This window comes from Symphalangus syndactylus, chromosome 7, assembly GCF_028878055.3.
Source record: "Symphalangus syndactylus isolate Jambi chromosome 7, NHGRI_mSymSyn1-v2.1_pri, whole genome shotgun sequence".
Taxonomy (NCBI): Eukaryota; Metazoa; Chordata; class Mammalia; order Primates; family Hylobatidae; genus Symphalangus; species Symphalangus syndactylus.
In genome coordinates this window covers 132,138,444-132,164,079 of record NC_072429.2, presented here as the reverse complement: position 1 = coordinate 132,164,079, position 25,636 = coordinate 132,138,444, and the positions used below count along the sequence as shown (strand labels likewise).

At 49.4% G+C, this 25,636-nt stretch overlaps 1 protein-coding gene across 2 annotated transcripts in view; it reads right to left on the bottom strand.

Moving 5' to 3' along the window:
* CCN4 (cellular communication network factor 4) overlaps positions 1-25,366 on the bottom strand; it is a 41,265-nt gene extending 15,899 nt beyond the window's left edge. Inside the window, exon 1 of one of the 2 annotated variants that reach the window (XM_055284862.1) lies at positions 25,192-25,366. In XM_055284862.1, the coding sequence (XP_055140837.1) occupies positions 25,192-25,285 (94 nt within the window). In that variant the 5' untranslated portion in view covers positions 25,286-25,366. Of the gene's footprint in view, positions 1-3,388; positions 3,669-25,191 lie in introns of those variants that run through there. The other variant, XM_055284861.1, reaches the window with a different exon arrangement.
* Between the last annotated feature and the right edge of the window lie 270 nt (positions 25,367-25,636).

Below are 25,636 nucleotides of genomic sequence, written 5' to 3'. Positions count from 1 at the left end.
CTGTCCATTGGCTTAGCTGACCATTTGTGGAAAGATTGTTTCTTAGAGAACCCTTTGTTCTGTTTACCCTCTGGCCCAGAGGTGTATTCTTTTGCAGACCCCACGCTCTCTTCTTTCCTGCATTAGGGTCTCATGAATTCAGACACTATGGTAGCACTTCTGAGAACATGTTCAATAGAGCACTAGTGAGTTGTGTGTGTGTGCACATATGGGCACATATATGCATGTGATGTGTTTATATGTAACAATGTGTGTGTGTGTGTGTGTGTGTGTAGTGTAATGGGTGGGTAAGAAACTATCTGAATGAAAAAATTTAGTATTAAATATGATTAAAAATTTTATTATGAAGCTTATGATAGCTTTCTTTTGGAATTTGAAAATGGACATGAACATTTGAAGCCTCTGAGAATTTCTATAGCTCCTAGTTAGCTTTATTTATCTCAATGCTTGCAAAACTTCATGACCAGGGAACCATTGGTAGGTGTAAAATCTATTACAATCTCCTTTGGCCTACAGTTTTTGTTTTTTCAAATAAAAGGAAAGGAAGTACAGAGAAGCCCATGGTGTTGGGAAGTTAAGTGGCTGTACTGGGTCAAGGCAGGACCTAAGATGCAGAGATAGGGGGTGAGGAGGACAGGGAAGGGGATTTTCCAGGCCACTGGTGGGGAAGACAGGCAGGACAGGCAGTTTCTGGGTTCACGCAATCTTTGGATCCATGACAGAACGTCTATAAATGAGTGGTGCCTGGCAGATGACAAGATCTCAATACAACTTTAGAGATTAATGCAATGGCAGTGAACAGAATTATCTTTTTAATGACCTTGAAGAACGGTTTTCACAGGGGGAATAAATTATGAGACAGACTCATGTAACTAGAGGTGGTTCTAGTGTAAGAAGTCCAGGCCAGGTTTCCCTACCTGGGTTATGGGGAGGAAACAAATGACTGAGTATATTAGCAGCAATTCTTGAACTTCAGCATGCATGAGAACCACCTGGGAGTCTTGTTAAAGGAATAGATCCTCATTTCCACTTCTAGAGACTCTGATTTAGCAAGTCTGGGGCGGGGCTCAGGAATGACATTTATAACCAACACATCAGATAATTCTGAGCAGGTGATGCTGCAAGTTCTCTTTGAACATACCATTTATGTGGCTGCTAATGAGTTTCAGTAAAATAAAAAAAATTAGAAAGATGGGAGAAGTGGGATGGTTATTCACAGAAGGCCAAAGACACAAGGATTGGTGTGAAAGTTGAAGCATGAACCAATGAAAAAAGAGAAGAAACTGTCATAAATTAACCATGAGGTTCAGATAAAATAAAATTGTCTGACTGCAAATGATGTACATAACCCTCGTTGACAATCCACCTCAAAAAATACAATGGTTAGCTGAGGATGAGAGACTACATTGTGTGTGACTATGTGATGGGGTGTATATGGAGTCATAGTTAAGAGGAAGGCTTGATTCAGCACTAAGGGAAGAAGGGACTTTTTGGGTTTATGAGACTTTGTGGAAGTTTTCAGAAGTTAGGCTGCTGCATCATAATACCTAGTTACCTCTCTTAATCTGATGAGTCATATATTTTGGGTTATGCTTACACAAGTCAAGGGACTATAAGTCCAGACAGAAGCAGGAGGTCAGAAAGTTTCATAAAGGAGATGTCTTGGAACAAAAAAGGATGGAATACCCATGATGGAGCACTTGAAGACCAAAGAAAACAACAACAACCAACAACAACAACAATCACCTCCAAGCAGGAGGATATCAGAATACACCAAGAATAAAGAAAAAGCAAAGGCCATTAGAAAGTCCAGGAAAAACAAAAAGCATCATAAGGAAGGAAATTCAAACAAGTACATGATCTCATACTGCAGTGAACAATATTTACATAGTCATAATATTATAAATACTGATGAATGTATAACCAAAAATTATGGCAATGCTATTTGGAAGGTAGGGGTATATCAGGTGGTATTGAGGAGCTAAATCATCAGCTATCTTAGAATATTAATGTATTATCCAAAAATTGATATATCAAGGCAATTAAGATATAGCAGAAGACATACATTTTATAGTAGCAACTATATATATAGTAGTTACTATGTAACTACTGTTATATAGTAGTTATATATATAACTACTGCTATATAGTAGTTATATATATAACTACTGTTATATATATAACTACTGTTACATAGCAGTTATATGTATAACTACATGTAGTGTATATATAGTAGTTATATATACTATATGTAGTGTATATATAGTAGTTATATATATAACTACTATATATAATATATAGTATATATAACTACTATATATAGTATATGTATAGTATATATAACTACTATATATAGTGTATATATAGCATATTTAACTACTATATATAGTATATATATAATATATTTCTCCCTGTGAAAACTGTTCTTCAAGGTCATTAAAAAGATAATATATATAGTGTATATATATATTATATACTATATACTATATATAGTAGTTATATATACTATATATAGTATATATAGTACTATAGTATACATACTATATAGTAAATACAGTAGTTATATATACTATATATATGCTATATACAGTAGTTATATATACTATATATGCTATATATAGTAGTTATATAGTACTATAATATATATACTATATATACACTATATATAGTAGTTATATATCTAACTCCTGTATATCAGTAGTTATATAGTAACTACTATATAGTATATAGTAACTGTATACTATATAGTAGTATACAGTATAGAGTATATAGTAACTATATACTATATAGTAGTATACAGTATATAGTAACTATATACTATATAGTAGTATAGTTAGTACTATAAAAGTTTCTAGTTATTTCAGAAGAAATAACTAGAAAATTAAAGTGACGGTAGTAACTGAGAAATGTAGGTAGCTGGTGGGAAGGGATGACTGCAGGCTGCTGATTTTCATTCTTTCAAGGCTACTGGATTTTTAAAACCATATTGTTTTAATTTACAATATTACCAAAATATCTGGAGTTCTGTAGTATGCTGGTGTGTCCTAGTAGGCCATGGACATTTGTTAAAAGATCCTACCACTAAGAGAACAAAACCAGGCTTAGGTATTTCATGGCGTCTCCCTCTTCCCTGGGGACAGCCATGAATGTGCCTCCAGGACTGAGAATAAAGCAAGAAGCAAAGTTCTGGAGGCAAGAGGAGTGCAGGCATCCTTCCCTCCCCTTCCCAGGAAGGGCCCAGCCTCTGGCCTCTGATCATGGGGTGTATCTCCTGCTGAACAGAAGCCTGGCCAGGTGAAAGGCTGTGGGGGTGCCAAGGCAGAGGGGTTTGGGGCCAGAGCTGGGGGGTGCTAAGGGGCTGGTCAGAAGGTATGGAGGGACTCACTTACGTGCACACACTCCTATTGCGTACCTCGGGCGGTCCCCGCTGTAGTCACAGTAGAGGCCCCGGTGGGGGTCACAGATGGCAGCCTCCGTGCAGTTGTCTCCAAGCTGCTGAGCGCACATCTTACAGCATTCACAGCCATCTGTGATGAGGCTGACCCCCAGCGGGCAGCGGGGTGGGGATGGCGGGCACTCACATGGCCACTTGCAGAATTGGGGGCGTGAGGAGGTGTCCTCCAGTGGAGCTGGGGTAAAGTCCATGGTCGTAGGGGCTGGAGAGAGGGCCTGCGGGGGGAGGGCAGAGGGAAAGGGGGGCTGCTGAGGCAGGGGTTTCAACGCCCGAAGGACCCTGCCATTGCCTTCCTGTCCTCATGCTGTTCAAAAGGTTTTCATAAAATTATTTTTTCTATCACGCTTTTGATAGCCAAACATCTCCTTTATTCTCAATAAAACAAATAGAACAGAGGAGCCCGACATGCAGCGAAGATAAACCAATTGCCCGAATCCTTCCGCTGGTCAGCGGTGGGGCCCAAATTCCACCTCAGCCCCTGCTCCTTTCCTTTCTTGAGTGATTGTCCCTGCAGCCCCGAAGTAAGTGAGGTGGCCTCACTTTACAGGGAGGAAGCCGAGGCCCTGAGCAGGTGGAAGCTGGCTGTGAGTCATGTGGCTGCGCGGGGCGCAGATCCCACGGCTCTTCTGTGATGACCTGCAGGGCCAGTTCCTTCACTCACCAAGAGTTCCTAAGGCCTCTCTGAGTCAGAGGACTCCTATTTAACACCGGTTTCGGCCCGCTGACCTATTATTATTTTTTTCCCCTCTGAGTATCCGGAAAGGGCTGGCGTGGTGCAGTGGCAGGTATTCAACTTTATAGCTCCTGGCAGCTACATGGGCCCCAGCTCTTGGGGAGTCAGTTGAGCTTCCTTCGCCACCACAAGCCCTGCATGGAGGAGCCCTTTTATTTTGCTCTCAGGGCAATGAGACCCCCCACCCAACACATACACACCCCACTCTACCAACCCGCACTCCTCCCCAGCATCCCCATTCCCATCCCCCAGCCAACAGCTTCATCTTTATTTTGGCAAATATGATGAATATAACAACAGGCCAGCGGGGAAGGGAAACCAAGGCTCTAAGAGCTGCCCAGGCCTGAGGAGCGGCAGATGGAGATGCCTGGGTGTCGGAGTGCAGGAGCTTCAAGCTGCCTGTATCTCCATCACCCAGTCACCTGCCGTCCCACCTGGTTGCCCCCCTGAATCCCACCTGTGCCCTTTGCTCTATCTCAAAGAAGACCTGGGCCTATGAGAAGAAGAGAATCGCCTGAGGACACAGGAGCGGGGGCTGGAGCCAGGCTCTGAGCCAGTCCTCCCACTCCTGGGCAGGCCGTGGAGCATCCTGCCCAGCACTTCTCGCCCTTGACGGCTGAGTTCTGAATTAAGCAGAGGAGAATCCAGGGCTTCTGTGGGGCTGGGGCAGGGGGCTGGCTGGGCTTTGGGCTGCTACCTCCATCTGGAAGCAGAGGAGGCTGCTTTGTGGGATTACAGATCTGCTTTCCACTCTGAACACCAGGCTCTGGCGCTGAGCTACTCGGACAAATTCTTTCCTCCTTTACCGAGGAGGAAAGCAAGACCCAAAGAGACAGATGGACACTCCCAGGATGACACAGTTCACAGCAAGGCCAAGACGCAAATTAATCTCCTAACTCTCATTGCAACAGCTTTTACTTTTGCTTCCTCTGGCTTCTTTGATTCACTCAACAGACATTTGCAGAGTTAGCTCATAGTCTCTCTTAAGTTTTAGATATTTGAAGATAAGCGTTAAAAGTCCCTATGATTGGGGAACTCACAGCTTATGGGAGAGGCAAATATTAGAGGTGATTTACTACAACTCGAGGGATTTACTACGCAAAGTGCTGGGCATCCCAAGGAGGCATGGAAGCTCTCTGAACACCAGGGCAGTAATTGCTCTGCCCAGGAGAGCGGGGTCCACTCTTGCACCTTGAAGGACCAGGGATGAGGAAAGTGGTTCAGATGAATTTCTGAATTAGTCTGACTAGGCTCTGAGCCTGGCGCACAATAAATGTAGTAAACATTGATGCAATAAATAAAGCCCTTGCAAGTCAACAGACAAAACCCGACTTGAAGCTTTCATCTCCCATAGGCTTGATTTCAGGACTTGGTCAAATCCACCCTTTCCCTACCTCAAGGCCGCTGCGATGCAGTTCTCTGTGGCTGAGAGGCCCTTCCTATCTTTTTCACCTGGGGCCCCTTTCCCTGGGCGGACTCTCCCGACTCGCTGAACTGCGCATGCCTGGCTTTCCCTTAAGCCACTAGGCAGGCTCAGAAATTAGACATTTGTGTGTGTTTGGAGGTTAATGCCGGTGAACTCCATGGGGTGAGCACAGGGTGGGGCAGGCCCCCACAGAGTGCCTGCACAGTGCCAGTCTTCATTGGGGACATATGGGTGGCTTCTCTGTTATGGCCCAGACAGGCACCAGAATGGCCAAAAACAATCTTGCCTTCAGCCCCCTGCAGGGAGGAAGGCTCTGTGGACAATGTGGCCTTGGAAGGCCTTGCTGGTGGGGAACAGAGAGCTCTTGGGGGTGGCAGTGCTGGGTGGCATTCACCTAGGAGGCACTTGTTAGCCTGCCCTTGTTCATGTTTCCTCAAAAATACAACAGGATGCAAGAAAACCCCTACGTTTCCAAATCAGTAGACACACACACACACACACACACCCCTCTTTTTGACTTTGGAGAGAGACGTTTCCTCGTTAGGCCATGACTCCAGAAGCCTCAGAGCCTCACGAGCACTAGCAGACCATCTCTCAAAGCCACCACACTCAGGACGTGCTCTCGGCAGAGGAAACAAAGATGCCCTCTCCTCCAGGAAGCCTTCCCCGCCCTTGCCTCGCTCACTGGAATGTGAACTTGGAAAGGGCAGGGCCCGGGCCTTGCATCTCTCTGTATGCCTGAAACACAGCACAGGGCACATAGTAGGGCTTCATATGTTTTGATTGGTGAAATGGATGGATGAGGGATTGTCGGCTAAAAAGGCTTTGATATCTTTGATATTCAAGGCATCATGTACTGGAACCTCTCCTCTGGGCACTAAGTTTGAGTGTCAACAAAAGAACATGCAACCTGAGACAGTCCGACCTATGTTCTTTCCACGTGGCCTTGGAACAGCATCTTCATCTTTCTGAGCCTCAGCATTCCCATCTGTGATATGGGCACAATCATGCTCACCTCCCTTTGGGGGCAGTTGGAAGGGTGAAGGGGCATTGTGGATGTGGCAGCACTAGGTAGGGCCTGGCACATGTCACATGGCACACAGAAGCCTGTCTCCTCTTACACCCATGTGGTTGTGTGTTCTCCCTGACCCCACTGTGCCCAGAACAGAGCTGGGGATCAGGACACTTTGAGCTGAGCTGGAATGGGTTGGAACCGGGTGGGTATCCCACCCCTGGGATCACTATCTATCCTCCTGTCTCCATCCCAAGTTAAAGATGCCCAGAAGGAAGCTTCCTTTCTAAGTGCCTGGAGGTGCCAGGGCACGCAGCTGGTGAGGGGAAGCTGCAGAGAAGTCCTCCCTTGGACAGGGGAGCTGCTTATGCATCCCTGGGCAGAGGAGGGAAGGGCTGTGGGCAGTCGGCTGAGCCAGCCTTTGCAGTTGGCACCATCTAGTGGTAGAAAACCTCCCAGACTCAGGCCAGGGGAGAAGGTGCTGGACAACATCTGTGCAGGAGAAAACCCTCTGGACTCCAGGGCCTGAGGACTGCTGGGTTTGGTGTGTGAGCCTCTGAGTGCCAGCTGCCTTGTCCAGTATTGTCACACACCTAGAGTATGTCCAGCATAGACACATACCTAGGGTTTGTGTCTGCAGGCCACAAGTGAGTCCAGACTCCTGATAATCGATCAATCTTCGCCTCTCTGTGTGAGCGCGAGGGAAAGCAGATGACTGGCACGAGGGCAGTTTCCGCCCTCCAGTACTGACAGTTTAGCTGGGGATGTGCACACTGACTGAGTCATTCTAGGGACTGAGGATTATTGAATCCCTACTGTGCACAGGCTTTGTGCCAGGCTGGGAGGAGACGAAGGTGCCTAAGACAGAACCCCTGACTGGCTCCCCACCTAGTGAAGCCAACAGACACATAAATAATGATTGCATTTCAGTGCAATCAATGCTATAATGATGGCATCCACTCATTTGTTCATTCTCCCTTTCATTTATTTATTCAACACATCTGCAATCAGCTTTTATTTTGTGCCAGGTGCAGCAGTAGGTCCTGGGGATGCAGTGTGAGAAGCAAGCAGACCTGCCTGTGGGATGACAGGGGAGTGGCTGGGCTGTGTGTGCTGGGGCTGAAGAGGGCTTCCCAAGACAGGAGGCATTGGGAAAGAGTTTTGAAGAGGGGGTGGGAATAGATCAGCAAGGAAGGAGGAGAGGGTACCCAATGCACAAGGACCCTCAGGTGCACAGGCACTGAGCTGGCAACGTGTGCCAGGGCTTGGGGACTGGTGAGCCTGGTGAAGGGTGCAGGGTGGAGGCAAGAGGAGGTGAAGGCGAGGACGGCTGAGGATGGGTTCAAGGAGCAGCATACCTCAAGGAAGACCTTGAATGCCTTGGTTTGGGCTGAGGTCTGGAAGAATGGTTTGTTGAAGGATTTTAGCAGGAGGATGGCAGGGTTAGATTTGTGTTTTAGAAACACCACACTGTATCCAGTCCAGGCTTTGTCACTGTTCATGTCACTCTGGGAGTTCACTTTCTGAGCCTGTCTTCTCCTCTGTAAAATGGCATTGCTATCATTGCTTAGCTCCCAAGTGACTGGAAGTGAGCATCATATGAGGTCAAGCTGGAACTCCTCCTGCTGGTATATCCATTGCAAACCATCACTCCGATGACCACTTGGGGACAGTCTTGCCCTAGCCCTCAGTGACTCTGGCTGACCTCATTTGTCTTCTGCACAGTGACTGGTATTATTATTCCCATTTAACAGATCAGTAAAGTGGCTTGCTTATGCACAACACCTAGTAAGTGACAGAACTTGGATTTGAATCTAGATCTGTTTCAGTTAATGTTTTTCCCACCACTGTACATGAGGGAGAACGTTCTGATGAAAAAAAAAACCCAGCTGAAAGGTAGTGAGTGCACCATCAGTGGAGGTAATCAAGAAGCAGCTAGACAATTATTTGGGCTGGCAGTTGTAGAGGGACATCAAGCCTCACAAAGCCTGACACATAGTAGGTGTCAATACTCATCTGTTGATAGGATGAATAAATGAGTGAGTGTTCATTTCCCCAACTAATCTGTCATCCTTTGAAGGCAGAAACCACATGCCGCCCATCTGTTCCCCTGCATGCACAAACTCACAGACCCTTACAATCAACATACATAAGATTTGAGTGAGGGCTCCTTCTCTATGGAGAACTTTGTATGCACTATCTCATATAATCCCCTAACAAATCACAAGGCAGGCCTGCTAATGTTCCCTTGAACAGTGAGAACACAGAGGCACAGAGATGTTAAATGTCTTGTGCAAGGCCACACAGGTCAGGTAGTCAGGGATGGAACCAAGGTCTGCCTTGTCCAGAGCTTTCGAGCCACTAACTCTTCTGCCTCTGATCACTGCACAGGGAACACTGTGCACATATGAACTTTGGGAACATGCTCCCGTCAGATCTTGAGCAAAACAAATATTTCTTGGGGGCTGGGAGCTCAAGGAGAGGCTTTGGGATCCTGGGACATAGCTGGATCCCTGTGTGGGGGTATCTGTCCCTTCAGGTTCTTGTTGCTGCCAAAGATGAGCTGATAACGGCCCACTGCCCTGCTTCTCCGCTGAAGTCCAGCCTAAGCTGCCATTCGGGTGGTCTAGCACGTGAGCACTCAGCTTCCAGAGACAACAAATGCTGCTCACTGCTGAAGAGTGAGGTCTGGGAGGGGCCTCATAGCCAGAACTTCTTCTGGAGGGCCGGTGAGTCGTAACGCTGCGAGTCATCTTAGAACTTCTTTGCCCAATCTGTCCCTGTACGAGCAGGGAATGGCAGAAGGACTCTAGTCTGAAGTGCTTGACTCTAAGCCTGTGCTTACAGTCTCCACCTCTCCCTGAATGAGGCCATAGCTTCCCTCCCACCTTCCTGCTCCACTCCAAAGCTGCTCTGGGGCCCCGATCAACTGGAGGTGCATGGTGCCACCGCAGCTTTCACTCCTCCTGGGCAGGTGGCATATACAGTGAATGACATCAGCTTCTAATGAAAAAGCCTGTCTAAGAACCCCCTGGCAGTGGCTTGGAGTGTAGGGGTGGTGAGGTCACATCTTAGAACCTCCCAGTTAGTTTTGGGACCTTAATTCCAGTGTGATCCCTGGCACCTTGTGCCCATCCACTGGCAGCCTCCCTCGGCGCCAGGCAGGCTGAGGCAGCTCATCCCCAGAGGAGCATCCCTCGAAGGCTTCTCACTGGGGCTTCAGCTGCTTAGAAGGCCAGTGTAGGGTCGGTCTTTCTCTCTCTCTCTCTCATACACACACACACACGCACAGACCATCAGCTTCCTTCAACATCCAGGATGGCATGACATATCTACCTGTCCTTTGCTTTGGTTCACAACTCTTTTCACAGAATGACTCTCTTTTTCCACCCCCCCAAAAAAAATGCAGTGGGGGAAGCATCTCAGCCAGAGAAGGGAGATGAGAGTTTCCCACACCACTTTCTGTCTGTGCATCCTATGTGGGCTCTTAATTCCCCATTCCTTGCACATCACTTGCGGAGTCATCCAAGGGCCCAGGTACCACCAGTCCCACCCTTTCCTGCTGCCTGGGGACCTCCTCAGTGCACCCAGGCCTGTCATGATGGGGAGTCGCTGGGGGAACATCTGGGGCACTTACGTGTGCTAACCTTGAGTGGTTGGTCTGGGGCCTTTCTGGGGGTGTCTCTGTTGGTCCAGAACATCAACACATCCTGAAGGAAATGTGTAGTGCCTCTGGGTCAGAGCTGTGGCTCCATAGGTAAGCCAGCTGTATCATCCCAGCCTCTAGTACCCTGGTTTGGCTGCTGGAGGGACTTCCATGCCACACCTGTGGTGCCGTGCAGTGAAGAAGCCCTGGAGCTCGGGCCCCTAAGCCACACCTGGCCCTTATCTTTAGTGGACAATGAGAGTATGGTCTTTGTCAAAATAAAAACGATAAACCCATTTCTGTGTAAGCAATAGGTATTTGTGCAAAACAAATACCTATTTGCTTGGCTTGCCTGGGTTTGGGAGAGAGAGGTAATTAGTAGAATATGAATGTTTAGAGGAATCTCTTTGCAGCTAAACAAAAGAAAAAAAGGCCTGAATATTTTCCAGAGGCTTCTGTAGGATCTCACAAATAGTACTTTCCTTCTGGGGGCTGGGGCTCATCCTCAAACCCCAGGATGCCTGCTTGGGCCCCTGGGACCCTCTGAGGTTTCTACCGGGCTCTCATTTTCCTTGGGGATTAGAAACTATTCCTGTTTTCCGCAGCCACAGGCAGGAGCCTGCCCCATACCCTGTCCTGTAGAGTCCCCAGAGAGCCCTGACTGCTATCTTCTTACCCACCAAGAGCTACCTGAGCAGGAGTGACTGGGCCTATTCTGCAGATGGAGAAAATGATCTTTGCAAACACACTGTCACATGGAGCCTGCATCATTCTGTCCAACGACAGAAGCCAAGAAGGCAAAAAGGAGAAAAGATTGTAAGTCAAGGAGAATGTTGTCTAGGGAAGGCCAGAGGAGGAGGAAAAAAAAGACAAAGACAAAAACAAACAACAACAACAAACAAAACAGCCTTGGTATCTCCAAATTGCAGATGTTCACGTAAAAGTCTCTTTTATGATGTACTTCCGGAAATAGACGCTGCAGATAACACTGTGTTTATGGGGAAGACAGAGGTGGTGGCCACTCCGCGATGCTTCTGCAGGCCAGATGCCCAGCACTTGCTCAGGCACAGCCTGCTCCTGCTCAGTTCTGCCTGCTGCAGCCTCTGAGCCCACCCGGCCTCACCTACCCCACTGAGACTCCTCCTGCCATGCCTCTCCCTCCTCAGCAACCCCTCCTAACTACCCAAGTACTATGATGCTGATTTCCAAACTTTACGGCAAAGTACAACCACCCTGGGGCTCTAATGGACACTCTACTCAGAGATCCCAACCTAAGGGGCCTGGGAGGAGCCTGGGCATTGGGATTTTTTCCGGGTGTTTCTGAATGCCCCAAAGTTTCTGAATCACTGGCCTGTGAAACTTGTTAAAATACAGATTCCCCGGCCACGTATGCGGTTCACATCTGTAATCCCAGCAGTTTGGGAGTCTGAGGCGGGTGGATCACTTGAGGTCAAGGAGTTCGAGACCAGCCTGGCCAACATGGCAAAACCCTGTCTCTACTAAAAATACAAACATTAGCTGGATGTAGTGGCACATGCCTATAGTTCCAGCTGCTCAGGAGGCTGAGGCAGGAGAATTGCTTGAACCCAGGAGACAGAGGCTGTAGTCAGCAGAGATTGCACCACTGCACTCCAGCCTGGGTGACAGAGTGAAAAAAACCAGATTCCTAGATCCCTCTTTGAATATTCACCTTAAGTTTCTCTAGGCTGAAGGCTGGAATCTGTAGTTTGACCAACAACCCTTGGGAATTTTTTACAGAAATAGGAACCACTGCCTTAGAACATTGGGCAGGAATAAGAGAAAAGCGTGGAGATTTTAGACCATCTTCCTTTTTTAACATCTGACTTTTGTACAACCCACACCCATGTGCATTACCCACCGACACCGCTAAGCCGCTTTCACACCGTAGTTCACACAGACCTGCAGAACATACCGCATTCTGTGATTCATCAGGGTGACACAACTGCTCTGTAAGCAGGTCTTGTGCAGTTAAGTGAAAATGATGTATTTTATCCTTGATATTTTAAAATGACTGAAAAATGGGAGAAAACCACAAGGAGTATCTCCTGATGATAAGACCCCTAAGTCCTTAACCCCGCAGGACAAACAGGGTTATCAGTAGACAGGTGAACAGTGATGAAGTGATCCCTTCAGTCATACTTATTGGACAAACTTAAGCTGATTAAAATTGGGAAGGAAAAAAAATAAAGCCCCGTAGGAAATGTTTCATACGTATTTTTGAGATAACATTTAAAGGTGAGTGGTAACTGATTATTATGGTGTATTTCAGCTCTTTGAAAGTGGACTTGGGAAGAGGTAAGTCTATAATTTGACGTTTGCATATCAGTATTACTTCATTTTTACAAAAATGCTTAGCAATAGGCATAGGAGCAGAACGTGGGAGGCTAGCAGTGGTGGGATGGACTGCCCAGGATACCTGAAGCGTCCCGTTTGATGAAGGAGAGAGATCCCATTCTCTTCTAAGAGTGTGTGCAGGTTATCGGTGAACAGGGCATGGAATTTGCAGAAAGGGCATGTCATCTGCAGTGAGGGGACCCCATTTGACAATCCCCCAACCTCCTGCCACTCCCAGCTTTGGGATCTGGAGCCGTGCTCACCTGCTCTGAGCTTGTTTCATCATTTGTAAAATGATGGTGATGTCAACATCCTCCAGCAGCCCTAATGAGCAGTTATTAGTGCCATCCCTAGTTCACAGATGAGGAAAGTGAGGCTCCAAGAGCTCAAGAATCTTGCTCAAGATCTCGCAGCTGGAAAGGGTCTATTGACCCAGAGTATCCCTGCACAACCCTTACTTGTAATCACTTTGCTGCACGGCTCCCTCATTCATTCATTCTTCCCTCCACCCGCCCGTCACACACATGTACCAAGCGCCTACGATGTGCCTGCTGTTCAGATGAACAAGGCAGGGTCCTCACCCCCTGGGAAGATAGCAGTGGAATTGAGCCTAGGTTGCCAAGGGCCCCCAGAAGAGGAGTGAGGAGCCCTTGTGGGGATTCTCAGGGACGAGTTGCCCTTTCCCGCCTCCTGGGTGCCCAGCACTGCGCCTGGCACACACTGGGCAAGTGCTCCGTGAGCAGTGTGGACCGTCGGAGGCCTTGGCTTGCCCTGTTTCGGAGGCCGCACCTAGATACTCCACCAGGGGGCAGGGTTGAGGCAGGAATGGCCGGAGCCGGCCCCAGCTGTCCCGGGGGCTTTCAGGACAGGGTTGTCCTGCTGGAAGCAGCTTCTGTTCACTGCTTTGCTGAAAAGAGAAGCCCTGGGGGCTGTGAGAGGATGCAGGCCTGGCCGGTGCCCATGCCTTCCCCATGCTTGTTTCAAAGCGCATCGGGTGCCTCTGCGTCAGCCACAGGTAACAAACACCTCTTTTCCCAATACCTACGGCACGTGCACCTCTAGGCACCTGTATCGCGGGCCCTGGTGGGGGCTCCCCTTCAAGTGGGGCCTGGGACAGTGGTCCTGGGTAGACCACCTTCTGTAAAAGCTCTTAGCTCCAAACCCGTGAAAGGTGCCTGAGCCAGGTACATCCCCTTCCTTCCCCCACCGCACTGCCCAGAATCTTCCAAGGGTGGTTTCCAGAAAGTTGTTGGCCAGGCTGCGTGTTATGTGATGTAGAAGGTTTTTGAGATTTTCTACTAATTGGTTTTATAAACATGCAGGCGGAGGAAGTCAACTTTACATGATGAGGGTACAAGGGGCGAGAAGCCAGGTTTTTTTTCCAGATAACGAGCCCTAGCCCACGTGTTCACTCGTGCATTCACTCATTTGTCAATCTGTATATGAAGTATCTACTAAGTCCCACATGCAGTAGCCAGTGTCAGAGAAAAAGCCTCCGAGAACGTCCAGCCTCCAAGGAGACAGGAACGTAAAACAGGCAGCCACATTATAAAGGTCAAAAACTACAGCCCGAGGGCTATAGATGGTTCAAGACGTTTTTATAAGGGCCTGCCCACTATAGGATAACCCTGTTTGTCCAGGGAGGTGAAGAACTTAAGGGTCTTTTCATCGGGAGCTACTGCTTTTGGTTTTCTGCCATTTTCAGTCGTTTTAACAAAACATCAAGGGTAAAATACATCATTTTCATTTAACTGCACAAGAGCTGCTTACTGAGCAGGGGAAAGAATGCTGAATGTTCTCACAGTTTTAGAGTAGTGAGAAAACCACAACAAAAAACACTGAATACTATACACAAATTTAAACCGTGTCCTTTGCTAGAGACATATTTAAACATTCACCCAAGTTGAGAGAATAATATAACGAACCCTACATACGCATCGGCAGCTTTGATAATTATCAACACTTAGTTGGTCTTGTTCCTTCCGTGTCCCCACACATGTATGGGTTTTTTTTTGTTGTTGTTGTTTTTTTTTTTGAGACTGAATCTCACTCTATCGCCTAGGCTGGAGTGCAGTGGCATGATCTCGGCTCACTGCAACATCTGCCTCCAGAGTTCAAGTGATTCTTGTCCCTCAGCCTCCTGAGTAGCTGGGATTACAGGTGCCTGCCACCAGGCCTGGCTAATTTTTGTATTTCTTAGTAGAGATGGGGTTTCACCATGTTGGCCAAGCTGGTCTCAAACTCTTGACCTCAAGTAACCCACCCACCTCAGCCTCCCAAAGTTCTGGGATTACAGGCATGAGCCACCACACCTGGCCATATGCTTTTTTATTCTTGAAAATCTAGCGAATCCTAGACAGCCGGAGATTTTACCTGAAATTCTCCAGTGTGTCTCTAAATTGTGAGGAATTTTTGGGAAAAATGTAACCCCCATGCAATTATCACACCAATAAATCAGTTACAATTTTGTAACTTTCCCTACTTAATACCCAGTCCACATTCAAATTGCACTGTCCCAAATACTTTTTTTTAACAGATGGTTTCTTTGAATCAAGATCATCTACATTTTAAGTAAGTAATTTAATCCTTGTGATTACCCTAAGAGGCAGGCTGCTTTTATTATTAGCTTCTTCATTTTTTAGGTGAGCAAACTGAGTCACAAAAAGGAAAAGGTCAGATAATTTTTCCAAAGCCACTAGCAAATGGCAGCGTTCAGATTTGAACCTCAGCTCTGGGACTCAAAGCATCCATTTCTTAAGGCTTCACACCTAAGGGCCACACTATAAGGTAACTCAGCATAGTCTAGGTAAGGGCTACGAGGGTGAGATGAAGAGGGGAAAGGGCATGGGGGTGGGAGTAGGAGCAGAGAGTGCTCCCTAGAGGAGCAGGCATTTGCACTGAATCCTAAAGGATGAGTGGAAATTGATGAGAGGGAGGGCAGAGAGGGCATTGAAGCTGGGGACGACATGAGCAGGCGTGTGCAGGTAGAAGCAATGTGGCATGACACAGGATGACTAGTGGGCCATGTTGCTAGGGCTCAGTGTTCAAGGACATGGAGATGGCAGTCAGGGGCCCAGGACAGAGGATGCGTGCTCCCTCCCCTGGGGAAGACGGTGGTCTTTCCTGAAGTCAGTTTCCTGATCATCAAAACAACCCCATGAGGTCAGCATTGATGGCCCCAATGTGACAGATGGGGAAACTGAAACCCAAAAAGGTTGAGACACAACAAGAAAATGACACAGTCAGGTGTTTTCACTCCAGGTCCCATCCTCCTCCAGCGACCCCTAAGGCACCTTGTTCTTGCCCACTCTCCAGTTCATTCAAATAACCAAATGTAACCGAGGGCCTTTCATGTCCCAGGCCTGGGCTTGGCAGTGGCTATGGGGTGACCACGGAGGGGGCCAGCCCTGGAGCCACAGCGAACACAGACACGGGTGGAAGAATGAAGCTCTTTGCTATCATTGAGCTCAGGCTTGTTCCACCTACAAGGGCGGAGTGGGCATCTGCCTGATGGGTAGTGGGGATCGTCTTCCAGTCTCCTGAGCTCCTTCCCTGGAGGGGAGAGGCCCTGGGCTCCGGTCCCCATGCTGAAGCTGGTGGCCTTGGACAAGTCACTTTCTCTGTAACAAGAGCAGGCTGGGATGAAGGGATCGCTGTGGGCCTCCCACATCTGACAATGGTTCATGGATCAAGGAAATAAAGCAGGCGATAAAGTCTATCTGTCCTCCCTCCACCACCCAGAGTGCGACTCCATCTCCCTTCTCTCCTCCTGCACTGGATCCCTGGCTCAGATGGGGATAAACAGAACTGGCCTAAGGGACTGACACACAAGGACATGCCTAGGAGCTGGTCTGGGCAGTCTGCTTGGGGCACACGGTGGTGTTCTGAACCTTGGATGCCATGAAAGTGCATAAAACTCTCTGCGCCTCAGTTTTCTCCTCTTTAAAATGAGGCTGATGGGAGCTCTTGCCACACAGGGCTCTTGTGAGCATCAGATGAGACCTGTGGGAAGGGGCTCACTGTGGGCCTTGGCTCACACTAAGGGCCCCACAAGGGCTGGCTCTTTGATCATCTAAAAGCCAAAGTTTGCAAGCATCAGGACTTGGCCGCTGGAGCATAGGGCCAGAAACAGCTGTCAAGGAAATGAACTGGCATGCGTGCCTGTGTGTGCGTGTGTGTATGTGTATGTGTATGTAGGGGACAGATTTAAATACAAATAGCATGGCTGGGAAGACAGGTTGCTGCAATCTCACTCCATGCAGTGCCTGCCAGCTCTGTTGTCCATGAGCTCCCAAAAGGACCGTGAGACAACGCTGTCTAACCTCAAAGCAGCTTGACATTCCCTGTCTAATTATGGCTCCTCCAAGCCCCTTCTCCACACACGCTCCACACCCAACCTCTTTCTGAGTCCTCTTTCTTAGTCCTAAGGTCTCTGTGACACGGGCATTTACATCCATTTTACGGATGAGAAACTGAGGCCCAGGAAATTTAAGGGCTTGGGGCTGGGATGTGGTGGAGCTGGCTCTTGACACAGGCTGTGTGCCGCCCGCCTCCTCTTCACCACCGTACCAGCCTGCCTGGAGCACAGGCACGAGCAGAGGGGCGTTCTTCTTGTTTCCTTTTTCACATAAAGACATTGAGGCTCAGAGATGCAGGCAGAGCCTACAGAGACCCTGGTCTCCTGACTCCTCGTTCTGTCCTTGCTCCAGAACCAAGCCTGTAAGCTGCTGCTTGCCATTCAGTCCTCTTAGCAGTTGAGTCCAGGCCCTCCTGCCAGATTCCCTCCTTTTCCTCCCCAGCATGAAGCTTCCACTTAAAAAAAAATCAGTGGTGTTCCCTCCTGGCCTCTCCCATATCCTAGACACCTATTCTCCCCAACCGACGCCAGGTCTGGTTCTCGCTTTAATTCATTTCATCAGGAAGTACACCGTGAGCACCTGCAATATGCAGGCATAGACAGTGACAGAGCAATAGAGCAGGGAAGGTGTATGGGCAAGCCTAGTAGAGGGCACAGCATGTGCAAAGGCCCTGGGGCCTGAGAGCACAGGTGGTCCGGGAGCGACAAAGGGCTTGGCTTTGCAGGGGGGGGGGGGGAGGAGGGAGGGTGGCTCAAACACAGGGCAAGGCCAGCAGAGAGTCCCAGCTGGGTGACGTGTTTCCTTCCATGTGGGCAAGAACAGGAACCCATGGGTGCCCACTGGAGGACGTCTGCAGCTCCATTTGGGGGGTGCTGCCAGTTCAGATGGCTTCAATTTTATGAATCAGAGAAGGATGGGGAAGGCATTTCAGGGCAAAGGAACAGCTCGGCCCTGTGCACAGAGGCGGAACTCAGGACTATTTGACAGCGAGGCTCACGAAGTAGAAAAGAAGGTGAATGGGAGAGGAACCAAAGGAAGAGGCTGGGAAAACAGGGTTGTGTAGGAAGAGCAGAGAGAGGGCCTAATTGGGAAACCACTGAGATGTTGGGACCCCTTGGATGTCAAGTTGCTTATGTGATTTTCAGTTTTATGAGGATGCTGTGGGCCAGAAACACAGCTACACTTTGAGGATTGACAAAAGAGACGTGGGCTGAAAGGAGAATATTTTTGGACACTGTAAGAGGGACAAAGCACATCTAAATAGACACCTAGAGCAAGGGACATACATTTTGGGTGCCAACAACCCCTTTCTAGAGAAGCAGCAGCATGAACTCCCCTGCTGCTTGTTAAATGATGGATCTGCCTGATGAATGAATGAGTGGACTCTCGGAATATATGGCAGCTCCAGTTGGAAGCCAGCTTGGGGATCAAGTCCAATCTCCTCATCTTTCAAGATGAGAAAATGACACAGAGAAGGCAAGTGTCTTGCCTAAAGCCACACAGCAGGAGCTATTTCCCCCTGGTCTTCTAGCTCTCTAGGCAAGGAGTCTACTGTTCTGCTCTGAGGGCAGGGCTATGAGTCCCTGCTCTCTCAGGATATTCTCCTACTCTTAGAATTACCCGCCTCCATCCCCTCCCAGCCATGGGCAGGCTCATAGCACACATGCCTTTCTCCACTCCCAGACTCAAAGCAGGATTCCTAGAGCTGCAGGGTGGACCCCTCCCTTCCTTTCCTTTGGGCCTGGGCTCTCATTTTCTCTCACCCCACCTCCTACCCCTAATCAGGACTTAGCAGATCCACACTCAAAGCCCCAAGCCGGAACTTGCCTCCAGGTTGGAGACCCTGGGGTAGGCGGGCTCAGATTTTATCGCATCCCCTGGAATGCCCATCATTCACATTTGTGAGGCAGTCTCCTCTCCCTTGACTCTGTCTCTCTTCCTTCTTTCATAGAGAGGAGGAAGAGGAGCGGAGCTGACTGGTTAATGGAATGTCAGAGCTGGGGGAGAGACTAGAGTATTTCTCAGTCACTGGTGTTTGAAATCAAGTGTACATAAGAGTCATCAGGGTGCTGGTTACTGTGCAGATGTGTGAGGGTGAGATCTTTCTAGGAATTCTGGTTCAGGGTTCCAGAGCGTGTTTTTCACCATCTCCCATGCTCTCCGAGCTTCCCCCTCTAAGTCCTAAACATACCCCTCTCTGCTAATATAAACATCTGTTCCACACTGGAACCATCCTCCAGTTTAAACACAGTGAGACCACTCAGCACCACACCTCTAGAAACTGGAAGTGGCTGGGCATATAGGTGGGTCTGTTGGGGTCCATGGAAAAAGGAAATAGGCTCAGAAACTCACAGCTGGCTTTGAGGGACCATGTCATCCTGACTCAGGTTAGTAAGATACACGTCTCACCTACAGGCACCACCACCACCACCACCACCATCATCATCATCATATCATCATCATCATCATTTCTTTCTCCTACACAATAACCCAAAAGTGTTCACTGACCCTCTAAATGTGCCAGGTAAGCTGGCCAGGCTATGGAATCTGTGGGATCTTTAGAACACATGCCCAGCACTGAGCCAGGACAGCCCACCCATTAGCCTGCCCCTCAGCCTGCTCCACCTCCTAGCCATCTGGTGCTGAGCCTGAGGTCTTTATAAGCCCCTGCTCATTGGATTGGGCCTTGCCTGCAGCTGGCGCATCCACTCAAGTTGGGATCCCCCTGCCCTGTTATTGGAACAATAGCATCCTTCCCTTGGGTGTTCTGGGGCCTTATGGGCTTTGTCTCTGCTTCATTCCCCATTCAACACCCCTAACAAGCCAATAGTACTAATATTAATATATTGCTTTATACAGAGATGATCCCGGCTCAGAGAAGCTGGGCTACTTGCCTGAGGGCACACAGCCCGTAGTTGGAGACACTGGGATTAGAACCCTTGGCATTTCTCCCTCCCCACCTGTTATCACAGCCTTAGGCACACTTGTGTCTTTCTAGGCCGACACTGTCTAGTAAAATACAATAAGAGCCATAGACGAAATTTTACATTTTCTAGTAGCGGTATTAAAAAGTAATAAGAAACAGATGAAGTTTAGTGGAATAATAGATTTTGTTTAACACAGTATATTCAAAATATTATCAAAATATGATCAATATGGAGTTAATATAAAAATTATTAATGGGAATATTGTGCTCTTGCATTCATACCATGTCTCTGGAATCAATGGTGTATCTCATGCTTCTGGAACATCTCAGCTGGGACCAGCGTGATTTCAAGTGCTGAGTGGCCTCCTGCCGCACGTGGCTACTGACTGGCTGGTCTAGATTACAGCAACACTGCTGCCTCATAGGTGTGTGCAAAAGGGCACTGTGCCCATGTAGAGTGGGCACATGCTCAGTGTGAACCCTTGCCATCATCCACATCACAGGGATGCAGGGCCCACCACAGCGTCCTTGAATGAGGGGAAAGCTGTGCTGAAGCCTTGCTTTGAAACCTCCACAGTGACCCTGCCTGGCTCACTTTGCCTCCTGGCTGTGGCTGGCACCCTTCTCAGCCCCTCCCAGGAGCCCACCTGGACCACGGCTGCTTCACCATCCTTGCTCCCATATCAGAGCCCATCTCCCTTGGAGTTTGCCTCCCTGCTGCCCAGAGGATGGCTGAGGTTCCTGGGAAGATCCCTGGGTTGCTGTTTATATAAAGCCAAGGGCAGCCTCCTGGCATGTGGGTGCTTTGCTGGCACAGGGCAGGAGCCTTTTCTAAAACCTGGGGGTGGGTGGCGGGGCTTGCTGTGGAGCCAGGAGTGCTGCCCAGCCCACAAGGTAGCGTTTTGTCTCTCAAGAAGCTGGCTGGGCGGAGGCCTGCTCCCGTGCCCACTCCTTCTCCAAATGCCATGCCAAGGGGGAAATGCCTTTCAGTGCCGTGCTCGTGCCAGCATCCAAGATAAGCTGTCGGCTGGGGGGGCCCTGAGCTGGCAGCAGGGTGTTCAGGGAGCCCAAAGAGGCTCTGGGTGGGGAGTTGGGGGTGTGGGGCCTGGATGGGGTTTGAAATCTTCACTCAGATTCCAACTCTAAACAGGAGGTGTGAAAAGACATATTGTTCACATTCTCTGTTTTCTAAAGGGGATATTTTGCCATATACTTGACCCACATTATTCTGTAGTTGCTTCTGGAAGCAGAGAATGAGTTTGTATCTCACACCCAAACACAAGGTTCACACACACACACCCCACACACGCAAACATACCACATACACACTCAACACACACACACCACACACACACCACAAAAACACACCACATATACACTCAACAGACACACACCACACACACCACACACACAAACACACCACATACACACTCAACACACACACACCACAGACATGCACACACCATACACACACCACACACAAGCACCACGCACAACACACACACACAAGCACACTACATACACACTCAATACACACCACACACATACACACCACGCATACACACACACCACACACCACACACACACAACACACACACAGACCACATACACACTCAACACACACACCACACACATACACAGACACCACACACACACCACATACACAAGCACACCATATACACACAGGACACACACCACACACACCACACATACACGTACCACACACATACCACACATCCCCCCCCACACCCCAGGCACATACCCCACAAACACACCACACACACACCACACACACACACACATCACACACACCACACCCCCCACCACACACGCACACACCCCACACACATACCACACACACTACACAAACCCACACACACACCCCCCACACACCACACACACCCCACACACCCCTCCATACCACCACCCACACACACACCACACACACCCCTAGACACACCACACACACCCTCCACACACACCACGTCCCCCACCACACATGCACACACACACCCCACACACATACCACACACACCCCACACACATACCACACACACATACCACACACACCACACAAACCCACACACACACCCCCACACACCACACACACCCCACACACACACCCCCACACCACCACCCCCCCCCACACACCACACAGGCACACACACATACACACACACCACACCCACACACACCACACACAACCCCCATACACGCCATACGCATACCCCCACACACCCTCTCACAAACACACCCCACACACACACATACAGTGCAGCTGTGCACATCCCACATGCGCTGATGCGGGAGGGAAGATGTGGGTTTTACCTGTAGACCTATACATAGACCACCACAGGCCTAATGCTTGCCCAGGAATTTATCACTCAGCATTCTTTTGCTGAATTACACGCTTCTGAGAGGTTTTCCTCAGTCACGTTTTCACGTTCAGCAGCAGGGAGCTTGGTGTGATGAGACAGTTAGTCCCAATTGACAAATGAGGAAAGTGAGGTCTGAGGTGGCAAAGGGACACGGCCAGTGGCAGAGCCTGATTCCAGCCCCTCTACTCTGGCTGATGTTGCCCCTGTCACCTGCCCTGCTGGCCAGTAAACTCTGTCGGAGCAGGGGCTACATGCTCCTGGTTTCTGCACTTGGACCAGGGAGGCAGGAGGCTACACTACCAAGAGCTGGACCAAGGTTCAAATGTCAGCTCCCCTGATTACCAGCTGTGTGACCTTTGACAAATTACTTAACCTCTCCGAGTCTCAGTTTTCATGTCTGTTAAGGGGGATAATTGCACTTGCTAAATAATATGGTTATGGGAATTGTAGAATGTGCCTAATAAATGTTTGTTGGGTGAACTGAGGTAGGTCTTATACATGTGCGGGCTCAGTGCTTGCTGATGCACATAAACGGAGTCCTTTTCTCCTAGCACATGGTGGACATGCTCAATAAATGCAGAAGAGAAGAATAAAGAGATGAAAACATAAGTCATATCTGCAGTACACCTTTAGCACCGATTAAATTCCCAAATACACTCGGCTGTTCCTGAGATCACTCCAGTGCCTTCCTTCTCGGCTGATCTCCTCCTGGGCTGCCATCTTCCTCCTTCCACTGCAGAACCTTTACTGAGCGCTTTCATATCTCCCAGGGAAGTTCCCCTTGTAACTCTACTTCTTCAAAGTTTTCTTGGCAATTCTCACGTGCATATCCTTCTATATGAACATTTACAACCATTTTTTTTGCTTTAAGATCTCACTGGGACCCTGGTTGGACATGTGCTCCCTTTGCGTATTAATTTGGGAGGATGGCCATGTATGGAATTTGGCTATGAAACAAGGCTGGTTCCCGAGTGGAGTCCAGCTCGTTTCTATCGGTCTCACAGCCCACACAGTGGGCGGGGCTTTCAGGACATCCTGAGAACTCCAGTGCCATGCACACCTTTGTCCCAGAAGCATCTAAATCATGAAACAAGCATGCGGGGGTGGGTGGTCTGGGTTCCTCAGGCAGGGGCTGCCTAGAAGAGAGAGGTACCCTGTGCTGGTCCCGGGAGCCTTCCCTCCAACCTGCTCCCTGGGTCCCTCCACAGGCTCTGCTCCTTTGCTGGTCTCCTCTGGCTGAGTCCTCAGCTCTGTCCTTCACTCCGCCTCAGCACCGGCTGTTCTGGGAGCTGACTGGGCCTCCAGCGTACTCGGACTCATGCTCAAACCTCCCGCCTCCTCTGCCCACTCAGACTTTGGCTTCTCTCAAACGCTCACCTTTTCTCCATCCACTCCCTGCCCTCCTAGACATGGCAACCTGCAAAGCTGTACCCAAATAAAGGCGCAGCCATACCCAGAGCCGAAATAAAGACTGACTTAGCTCCTTCTGGGCACTCCTGTAGGACACGGTCAGCTTCCCCTAAGTAGGAATGGTTAGAAATTGCCATCAGAAGACCTAAGTTTGGGCCCCGGCCACTTATTAATGAGGAGCTCCTGGGCAAGTCCTTTACTTGCTCCCACGTTCCATTTCTCTCATTTGTGAAATGGAGCTGGTAACTTTCTGGTAAGGTGGTTCTGAACCAACTACAGGCAGGCGTGATGCCAGGCATGAGGATTTAACCACAGATGAGACAGACCCACTCCCCGCCATCATTACACACACCGAGGCATTGGGAGGAATTCCCATTTCCCAGCTTTCAGTTTGCTGTCGGCTCTCGGCCTCAGATCTGGCTGAAGCAGACCCAGAGTCTGATTCTGGCAAGTGGCTTAACCCCGACACTCCGTTTCCTCATCTGTGAAGGGGGCTTCTTAATCCCCAAGGAAGCCATCAGTGTCATCTGGGGATAAACACCCTTTTGCCATCACCCCTCTGTCTCTAGGCTGTTCTGCCAGGAGCAGGTCCTGCCCTGGGCTGTGGAATCTGGGGCTCAGAAGCTGCCAGGTACCCACCTCCTGCCCTCCCTGCACTGCCTGCCTCTGCCTTTCTCTCACCATGCCTGGCCCTAGCAGGCTGGCTCTACACGGTCACATGTGTGACTCCCCTGGCTTTTGGAGGTGCAGACCTTTGTCCTTTCCCCTTGGTGTACCCTGGGGTGCAGGTGGAAGAGAGAGAGAGGCTCTGGGGTGCCCACATCACCCCCACCCTGGAGCAGCAGGCTTCATAGGCAGGACCCAAGTATGGACACTCTGCAGACTGCAGAGGGCTGTGCAGACCGGAGGTGGCAGCAGCTGGGGTTAGACACTACCCTGAGCACTGTCTGCTCGATAAGGAGCTTTTGTTGAAAGCTGGCATTTTTCTTTCCATTTTTTTTTTTTTTTTTTTTTGCTTTTTCCGTCTCCCATCCTCGTAGCATCTCCAATGCTTGGAATCTTGGAGTTTTCAAACTCAGAGACTCTAGAAGTCTCCTAACAACTTCCTCGCTTTACACTGCTCTGGGAGGGTGAGTGACCCACCCAAGGCCACACAGCCAGGTTAGGCAAAGACGGGTCTGGAGCCCGGGCCCCTGACTCCCAGTTCTGCTGAGGGCCCTGTTCTTTCTGCACTGTTTCAGGTGGGGAGAGAGGGCAGGCTGGACCTGTGCAGTTTGTTTCCCCAAGTGTCGCACCGTCCTCCTCACCCTGCCAGCTTCAGCCAACCTGGGCAGCTGACTCTTCACCCTGGGCTCTGTCCTTGCCCTGTAAGTGGCCACCTTCCAGCTCCAAACCTTCCCGGCCCTTTTCATCCTGCCCACCAGCCCCCATACAGCAGGACCCAGTAGGGAAGGGAGCTGGGTCTCCCTCTGAGCCCCTCCAGGCAGGACTCACCGTGGCCAGGACGCTGCTGGCGGCTGCTGCTGTCACTGCTGCCAGCGTCCAGGGCAGGAACCACCTCATGCCTGGACGTCAGTGGCACAGGCATCCACCGAGCAGCCCAGAGGATCCGACCACCTCTCCGGGGAGCTGGGCCCAGACTGGCCGGCCCATCAGGAGCACCAGATATGCCTCTTCCGCAGCCCTTGGGGGGTTTTATTAAAGCAAGATCTGACGTCAGGGTGAAGGACAAACCCTGCATTTTCCTCCGAAAAAACTTTTCCTGCCTCTCTCTCTTTTTTTTTTTTCTTTCTTCCCTCTGTCCCCACCTCCAGCCTGAGCTTGGCCAGCCTCCCCAGCTCTGACAGTTCTTAAAGGGAAAGTTACAAGGCTATGACTTCACACTAGGGCGTGAAATTCTCACAGAGGAGCTGGGGTCATCCTGCCTAGGTCTTTCACT